The sequence below is a fragment of the Saccostrea cucullata genome, unplaced genomic scaffold (genome assembly GCF_032062105.1).
Source record: "Saccostrea cucullata isolate Sc308-1 unplaced genomic scaffold, CSIRO_AGI_Scuc_v1 ctg1100, whole genome shotgun sequence".
Lineage (NCBI taxonomy): Eukaryota > Metazoa > Mollusca > Bivalvia > Ostreida > Ostreidae > Saccostrea > Saccostrea cuccullata.
The window spans coordinates 4,690-14,781 of record NW_026924578.1 but is presented as its reverse complement, the minus strand read 5'-3'; the positions used below and the strand labels follow the sequence as shown (position 1 = coordinate 14,781).

General features: G+C 31.3%; 1 protein-coding gene across 1 annotated transcript; it reads right to left on the bottom strand.

Annotated features, from left to right (window-relative positions):
• Nucleotides 1–405: 405 nt before the first annotated feature.
• On the bottom strand, nt 406–8,280 carry LOC134266745 (uncharacterized; the record flags this gene model as incomplete). Its single annotated transcript, XM_062748969.1, has 8 exons — nt 406–1,199; nt 1,467–1,608; nt 2,698–2,801; nt 2,968–3,180; nt 3,369–3,515; nt 5,480–5,751; nt 7,107–7,297; nt 8,018–8,280. Coding segments are annotated over 8 exons (2,121 nt in total), but the record flags the coding sequence as incomplete, so codon positions are not given.
• Between the last annotated feature and the right edge of the window lie 1,812 nt (nt 8,281–10,092).

Genomic DNA, 10,092 nt, shown 5'->3' with positions numbered 1-10,092 from the left:
AAACTTGGGCCTCCCAATCACGAAGTGAACGCTATATCTCTAGGCTTCCTTCACGCAAGTTTAACGTTTTTAACTTAAAAATGGACACATTTTACATAAATGATATTGCTAGGCTTGAATATTGTCGTTAAACAAATTGAATGTGTGTAACAGGGTGTTCGATATTGAATCATCACGTTCATTTTTTTTTTCGGGCATACTCAGCGTTCAGTCAAAATCGATGATATTTAAAGGTAAATGTTTCCTATTCTGCATATCAAAAGAAAACCAAGCAAAAAATTATATTAAATTAGTAAAAACATAAAGCAAAATATAATAATTTATAACTTTGTATTTAATCAGCATCAAATTAAACACACATTGTAATGTATGAATTTTATTAACATTTCTTTGAGACTTTGGATTACTGTTCAGTCAAGCTTGATTTCAACTTCAGTTAAATCTTCTAAACGCTGTCGAATCTTTGAAAATTCGGAACTTATAGAAAGAAGCACTTCCACTTTCGTTCTGAACGAATCTATTTTACTTCTAGTTGACTTCATAGTCTCCTCCAGAACATCAATTTCATTTTTTAGATCCCCATCAAGGTATTCCCTGACTACGCGTACAAATTGTTCTGCATATGTTGTACGAAGTTTGACCTTTATTTTTTCCTTCGTTATTTTGTTTATTCTAGCATAGTAGGCATTTTTTGCAACGTTTTCAGCCGCATCATGTACATCCATCGCAACCAATCCTGTGAGTACTATGCTACCAATAACCCCAGTCACAGTAACAGCAGCAGCAACGTTAGGATCGACGGACATATAAAGCATTGCCAGATTTCCAAGGAAGGCTGTACCATTCGGAGCAACTAAGGATAGAAGGACCGGACCAAACTTCTCATCAATGTTAAAGGGAGATGTAAATCCTCTTATTCTGTCTTTAAGCCGGTGAAAACGTTTGTGAAGATTGCAAAAATTATCTGTAAGTTTTTCAAATATCTTCTTTTTGAACAATTTTCCAATGTTTTGTTGTTGCCATGAAAGAGTAGCCTTTTCTATGCGAGTATCCAGTTCTCGCCCCATATTAAACCGCATGTATTTATCTATTCCTGGGAAAACAATAGCATAAAACTCTGAGCTGTGTATATACTGATGAAGATCTTCGGCCGTTTCCTCAAAGAACTTTGTGATACTTTTGTGAAGATTGGAAGATGCCTGTAACGCAATGTAACATTTAAAAAAAATAAATAAATAGGAAACACGATTGTTAGAAACAAATCGTATGAAAAGATTTCTAAATTTATAGAAAAATTTAGAGAATAACCACATATACAAACAAATAAAGAAAGAATTACAGAGATCCATTTACTTTAAGAAAAATACTTTAATTTTTTAATATTTATCTGAAGAATTTCGAAAAATAAGCTAGATGACATGTTTAAAGATTTTATAATTTCTTATTTAATAAGTAACAAATATTACCTCCTGTCTTTTATCCTTAAGGAATTGCAGTTCTCTATCAATTTGATCAAGTTCACACCATGTCTTTGCTTTACTTTGATTTGCAAATCTTATCTTGCTCAAAAGACTTATGTCACATTCGTTCAGAAATGATTCTATAAAACTGTAATATTAAGTGAAGGAATTTAATTTTTTTAATTGTAAATGTTGAGTTCTCAGAAGCTTAGATGGATATAATATGCCTATAAAAGGAATATAAATATAATACATGTCTACGAAAATATTTTATTCTTAACCTATGCTTCAAAGTGACTGAAATCAAATATTGAAGAAAGAGGATCACTTTTGATACATTTCTTTCATCTCGTTGACATAAAGCACATGATTAAGCAATTTTTATTTATTTTATTTATTTTACTGCTCTGGTTAAAATAAGTCAGATTTTAGACGTCATTTATCGATAACGTGTATTTTGACTGAAAATTTAGAGTTTTTATTTCCTATTTCTGAAAAAAAGCTGTCAGTTGGGTTCTTTATGAAAACTTTAGTGATTACCTTCGCATCAGAAAGTGTCAGATATATGATTAATTTATGTCCGATGTACGGAGAAATGAACATATTAATAAACGCTAGCTCTTAAAGAGACTTATGCAAACATTGAAGAGAAATTTCTTTAAATAGCAAGAGTCACTTTAGGCCTTATTTGGCCCTGAGATTTTCTGAAAAATCAAAATCACTCAGTTTAGGTTGCAAATTCAATATTTATCACTTTGAGTATTGGTAACCACGTATCTAATAATCATGACGTAATTTTCCCTCTAGTAATTATTTGTAATAAAATAAGTCAATAAGTGAACCTTTATGTAAATTTGCAATTTTTTTTAGAAAATTCACCAAAGTCTGACTCGTTTCATTAAAGTCAAAGTCAAAGAACCATAACTCTAAAAGTGACATCATAAATCTCTGGTTATTCCCCTTTGATGATGTAAAATATTACGTAACTTCAAGGCCATTAATAGTAGTTTAATAAAAATATGATAATAACAATTGGTATAATTATCTTTAAGACAAATTCAAATAAATACACTGCATTCTTGAGAAAAAGTTTATTGTCTAAAGTTGTCTGAAGCAATGTATGTGTCCAATGCATGGCGAACTCACTCTATAGTGTTTTTTGAAAGAAATTATCTATAATAGCCATCTGTTTTAAAGTTTACATTTAACTGAGTTAAAATTTATAATATTCACTTACCCAAGGTGAACTTTAACTCTTTTAAATTCATTTTTGCTGATAACTTCTTTTAAAAGTTCGTGAAACTTGTCAAATTCGGTTTTGAAAACCTCTTGTTCCTGCACCTTTATACAAGAATGTAGATCGTCACTTATAATTAATAATTGAATATTTGTTTTCAGTAATCCCAATTTCGTCGAATATATAAACAAAAACAATTTGTTCTTTTTACCTTAATCCCAGAAAGTATCAAAAATATTCAAAAATAAATTAAAATATCAATATATATACCTTAGCTGAGGCAAATTTAAGAATATTTCTGTCTTTTGCTTCTTTCCATATCGTATGGACTTTATCTTTCAACTCCATGTATGTGTCTCTTCTGCGTGTTCTTCTCTTATCGACAACTGCATCCCATTTGTTGAGGAGGAAAATTGCATCTTCTGGATCGAAACAGTACATCTGATTCATCGATTCTCTTATACGTTTAATTATATGTAGTAGCTACAATATAAAATCCATTGATATCATATCATTATCGTTAACATGCACATGCTTATTTCAATGCACTTAGTATTGTTGGATAGGCTTTAAAAATCAATTGCGCTACTTCATCTTTTCTAGATACTGTGAACAAATTAACATAAATGCATTAGATGTGATAGATATTGAACCTAATACAATATGTGTACCCTATCATCCTGGAATCCACCTGCACTAGCAACGTTTACAACGAAAATAAAAGCCAATGCATTTGGTATATACTCCATCATCTTCTTTGCCACATCATTTTGTTCTGCATCGCCCTTTCCTGGTGTATCAACTATTATTATGTTACCCTAAAAAAAGAAATACATTGAATGTTTTCTGTAGTCATATTCTCTGTAATATGGAGCAAAAACGCCTAAATTCCACAAAAATCAACTAAAGATGTGTTACATCGATTTGTAGTCCAAAATATGGCTTAATATTTTGTTTCGTTGAAAAGAAATCAACTTTAGAAATCAACTTTAGAATATAGTTAGTCTTCATTGAACACGACAGAAACTATGACGTCTTAGAAGGTAATATTGTATCATACTATGGAAACAAATCCTGATTCAACCCTGAAACGTTGAAAGAATCATAAAAAAAAATATGTCACAGGCGAGCTGTACATATACTCCCCGTCAATGAAAACGCAACACTCTACTTTTAGGGTGAAAACTTATATACGGGATAAAACTATGTACCAAACAAGTTAGGCCATCTTTTACTTTGACAAATCAGTTATTTAATGGTTGAATGGTTTTCATTCCATTACCGAAAGTTGATTTTTTAGCCCTCTGAACAGATAACATTTAAATAAAACACCACCCCCTTCCGACAATTTAATGAAACATGCTAGTCCGCCATGTACAACATAAACGTACGCAGTCCGATTTCTACCATGCATTAGGTTTATCAATGTCTTGATAAGAGCGAAATAAATGTTCTTAGGGATTTTTAATTGCCTGTTGTTCAGATACTGCGGTCGAATTTTCTCTGATGAGTGGTTAAATAGTGTATATTTGCATCTGCAGCTCTTTTTTTCTAAATTTTGAGAATCTCCAGCATTAGCCATGAAAATCAGTCCTTTTGAGGAAATATAGGCATTACATCCGGTAAAGAAAGAAGGATTTTTTCCCGGCATTTCAGTACATTACTTATGATAAACAGCTACAAAACCTTGAAAACCCAAAATATTTTTAAAATTTTTATTAAAAATGCAAAAAATTCATTTCTGTAAAGAGGGCTAAAAAGCAACTTCCGGTAGAGGAAAGAAATTCATTCAACCGTTAAATAACTGATTTAGCAAAGTAAAAGATGTCCTAACTTTTTTGGTACATAGTTATAACTCGTATATACTTTTCATCCTAAAATTAGAGTGTTGCGTTTTCATTGACGGTGAGTATATGTGTACAAATAGTACAGGCAGGAGTTGAATGACAAAATCTCTGTATCAAATGAGGACAATCCTTTAAAGAAGCGGTTTAATTGTAAAAATCTGAACATTTGTTTAGATTGAAACGTCAAGGAAAGACATAGGCGCTTCATAGTGGACTATCTATTAAAAGCGGAGTAAATTAATAATTGCAATGAAAACATTGACAGAGTTCGAAATTATACAACGAGAACAATTGTTAAAAAGATAAATATCAATAATAGAAAAATGATTTAATGAGTAGATGAGTTGGTTCTGCATTATATTTTTTTCTTATTCTTCTAGAAGTTTCTGATGCTATTTTTCGACGTTCAATTGCCATTAAGGGTGCTCCGCGGATGCAAAACGTATTGATTTTTAAAATGAAGAAAATTGATAATCTGATGGAATGAATATTTACACGTAAGAAACCCCAAATATTTTCACATTTCATATTGTGCTTACATGTATTTAAAAGTATCCGAGAGTAATAAAACAAAGATTGACATTGGGCACAGACTTTTTGATCCACTCTTGTAAATATAATTCATAAACATTCTGTTTCTTAAGTATACATTTTTAAAGTTTTTGAATACCATATGCATGCCATGTTCTCAAAGTTGTAATGTTGCACCTTTCTTTTTTAAATTGAAATTTTCTACAATTTTAACTTCTGTGATTGTAAACATTTTTATAGGTATGGCCATAAAATGTTTTATTTACCCTTTTAAAATAAAATATCTGAATTTGCAAATTATCGGAATTACAGATCACGCCAAATTACATTTTTATTTATTGAAACACAGGCTATTAAACGGGAACATTGCTTTTCAAAACATTATATCTATAAGTTTGGTATACTTTCAATATGGGTAGTGGAAACCAGACATCTATATACTCTATTTGATGGTCATCCGTCGTAGCTAATTCTTCCATCATCTCAATAAGTTTTTCTTCATCATCAAACTCTGAGTTGGATAACTCCTCTCCCATTTTATTCAGCGTGGAAACTCGCATTCTGTCAGAATACTTAATTCTACAAACTCTGGTTGTAGTTGCCATGATGTCAATGGGCAAAATTTCCTTGCCGATGATCAAGTTTATTACACTTGATTTCCCAGAACTTGTTTCACCTTGAAATATAAGCACATAGCAATCAACTTAACAATCAAAACATTTTGACAATGATAATAAAAACAAGATGCGATCTCGTTGTGATCATCGAGTAGGTCATCTGCCCGATATCTGATGAAATAAGACCTGTGTGGAAATAATTCAATTGATAGGATAGAAAATTTCAAAATGGCACAAGAATTCTTCAAAATGTGTTTAGAAGCACACAAAATGAAGGATCTATCAATTTTAATCAACTTCCAGTTGTTCTCATTCATTTCTGGTGCGACCGCATGTGCTCAAAACGACTTTCAACTCTATATCAAGGATGCAGTAATCATCCCTGAAAGTTTCGATGGAAAATACTCATTTTTCGACAACTTCCGGTTTGAACGAACCGTACTTCCGGTGGAAACATTAAGATGCAACACCGTCTTTAAATCTCTATAATTAACAGTTCCATTCGTTAGAAAATGGAAAAAATGCTATGTTTTAACTACTTACGGTATACAACGGAAGTATCGACGGAAAAAATGAAAGATGAAAAAAATTAAAAGTACGCATATTGTTGAGTACATTATTTTGACCATCTTTTGTTCAATATTTCTTCTCAAAATATTCACACTTTTTGAGATATGAAGCGTTAAAGATTAAGCATTCTAGTCCCCTGTGGCCCCTTATTACATGTAGGTAAGATATGATCATTTTTTAATATATATTGTTGCAAGTCGTTAAGATAAATATCTTTGAATCAGTAAAATACAATCAAATATTGATCATTAAAGAGTTAAAGATGAGAGTCTTGTGCCTCCTCTAAGCTCCTAATGTGAGGGATAACCCAATTTTCTTTAAATCAATTGAAAAGTCTTACTATAATGCTCATCTTTTATTATATATGTCTTAACAAACATTAATAAGTTAAAAGATATAAAAGAAAATGTGCCAAATTTACGAGATGCTTGTGAGCCTATTTTTTTAGCCAAGGCGAGCGTCGATGCCTTTATTTCTTGCAAAGGTCTACTATAATATATGCAAAATGTCAAATCTACTATCCTTCCTCTACCTTCACTGAAAATCTCAACTATATATCTTTCGTTGTTTAGGAGGAGATCTCAGGACAAGCCGACCCTTAAAAATAAGAAAATCGTCCATATCTCACGATCAAAAGTCATCGACAAAGAAAACTTCCGACAAATCTATGGAAAATATCTATCAGATCTGAAAATTTGGTGAAAATTGGCAGAGCCGTTTCTGAGAAATTGCGTGCACAATATCGGTAAAAAAAATAATAATAGGGAAAAAGGAACCGAAGGAAATCAAAGAGATCTACCTGAACAAGGAAATGAAAACAAATGGCTGCATCATGAAAACCTACCAGCAACCACGATGGCACAATCTGTCTTCATTAGGTCTTTTTCTCTCCATTCAAACTTTTTATTTATATTATCCAGTCCGAAGCAGTCTGTTTGAACATATTTTTGAAATCTTTTCTGATTTACCAATGTCTTGATCGATTTAAATGCATCGAGTATATTTTCTTTAACAGTGTCATAACTGTACACATTCCTGAAATTAAAACTTAAAGTTCTATATACAATGAAATTCACAAACAATGGTCAATACGACAATGGTTTCTTTATCTCTCTCTTTCTGTCCTTTTCTAATTCTATTCGTTTTCAAGATCTTTTGCAAGAGAAACACTCTAGTCATGGTATTTTTATTATTATATATCAGTTGTCTGCTTTGTCGTAAAGACTGTTATACTTTTATTCTATTTCTTATCACATTAACAAATTGAATGTGACCTTAGTGTCTTTTTCATGAGATAAGATCAAGGACAAAAAGATTACAAAGACTCTCTGGAAAAGAACCTGTATATATTAGTACAATTTGTCACTGACCTTTTAAAAATGTGCTGTGATCGATTCAACATTGGATTCTTTAAGATAAATGTCGACTGGCAGTATTTTTTTTTAATTATAAACATACGATCGATCATAATTAAAAAAAAAAACGCCATTCCCCCCTTTAAAATAAATTTATGTTGTATACTATAGAGTGAAAGGTAAGATTTATATTCCTAAGAGAGAGAGAGAGAGAGAGAGAGAGAGAGAGAGAGAGGGGTAGAAATAAGATAATGATATGTATTTCAGTATCAAAGATAATTTTTTTTAATATGTGTGTTTAGAAATGATCAATATAAAGCATTTTGGTAACTATTATATCTTATGAGAAGGAAACTTAGTGAAAATATGAAAAAATATTTTTAATTATATTTCTTTTTACCGGAAATCACTGCTGCAATGAGGGTCTTCGAATTCTCCTTGGAAGTCAGTTTCATCTTTGGCATTTGATTCTCTTCGTTGCTGCTTCTTTGTACTGGAATCTATTTCTTTTCTGGTGAGAATTGATAAGCACCATATAAGAATTAGAAGGTAATACAGGATTAAATGTGTTTGTTTTAAAGTACATAGAATGGAATAGGTGTATAGTTTTACGGGTGTTTGCGTTATTTCTCGACCATGACAAGGAGCAACCGGCGGGTGTAACTGGTCGGCAAGGGATGCTCACTCCTTTATAACACCCCTGATGATTTGGAGGTCCGTGTTTGCTATGATCCTGTTTTGTACTGTTTTGGGACTTTTGATGTTGAATACTGTTCGATATCTCCATATGTTTCATACAAAAATACCATTTCAGTTATTGAAAGATTTAATAAAAATTATCAGAAACTACATCATAATTTCTATTATCCAAATGATATGTTGCTCAAATTCTGCTTTAAAAAGATTAATAGATTTACAATCTTAAGAATTAAAGAAATATTGTTTACATGCATTTTGATTCAGGAATAAGAAATCCAATTGTTTTACCTTTTACGAATTTAAAAATCCGAGGGAGAAAAATGAAATAAATGATTTTTTTTCCAATCCACTCTTCTGGTCAATCCCCTTATACTTAAAACTTAAAATGAGTAAAGTCTACTGATATCTTAAAGTGCATGTGATAATTTCGCAAAAGACCAGAAAAAGCTCAAATTTGAATGTGATTTTCTTCATAATGTACAGTTTATAATTCATTGTAGTTTTAAAAAAATTGCAAATCTACCCTAAAACATACTTTAACCGACTTCTTAATATTCCATGGCCTTAAAAACTAGACAATATGTCGTAAATTGAAGTGCGAGTTTTATCAAAAGTAAGTCATCGTCTAGAACAGAGACAAGATTAAACTTGGATCTTGACTTTATTCATTTTAATGCAGATTTGATATAAATATCCTCAAATTGATATTTTTTTCAGGGACAAATATTTCAGGCGCATGCTGAAGAACAAGTCCTATCAAGGCTTCTCTGTGGCCCAGTGTTATTCGTTAATTTCGCATTTATTGGAAGCCTCAAAAAATGAATTTTATATTTAACCAATGCCTTTATTACATTAGGAGTTGTCCAGAATTAAAATACCAACTAAAAAATATGCGTGTATGAAATATTGGGAGCTGCGTATTGAATATTAGGGTCCTTTGAATTCCATGAATATCAAAAGAAATAACTGACAACATGTAGTTCAGAGTTGCGCTTGAGAAAAGATATGCAAATTATATGCATAAAGGATGAGTGAAAATATCTCTGTTGCACAACCCTTTATAGTCACTGTGCTTTCTTATTTATTTTTTTTTGTTAACAAACTTGCGATTAACTTCTTTATGACACATTCAAAATCATAACAAACATTGTGGATATGTATCGTTACGGGTAAGTGGACCTGTAAACGTGCTATATAGCCTTCTGTTGAACGGTATCTGTCAGCTTAAACTTGTTTGGTTCGTCTTTTTATAGTGTGTCAATGGAAAGTTTTGTAAATAGAGATTTACATGTGGCTAACTTTGAATCTTGAACATAAATTTTTTTTTTGAGAGAAAATAAAATATCATTTCAAGAGTTTCCTTTTTTAGTATATAGTATGAATGTCTCCGCCCATTTAAATGTTCAAGTATTAAGAATCCGTAGTCTAATTAAAGAGTGGTAGGTGTGTTCCTGCATTTAAGTGCGATAAGTGTTAAATCTTGGAATGTATAAATTGTTTAATTATTCTTTAAAAATAAAACATTGTTATAGAGAAAACCGAACAAAATACCGTATGCTAATATCTCACCTGTGACCATAGATGTAAATAGGATTATACTAGATTAGAATAATGCTTGGCCTTTCTAAAGACGCTGTATGCTCTAAACTTTCTGAATCCTCCACGAACGAAAACGTTTTAGGCATATAGAGCAAATACAATAAAGACCTTTCAGTCCCTTTTCCGACTTCTTTTTCAGTGTACATCAAGTAGTTATAAAATATTTCATAAAATGTT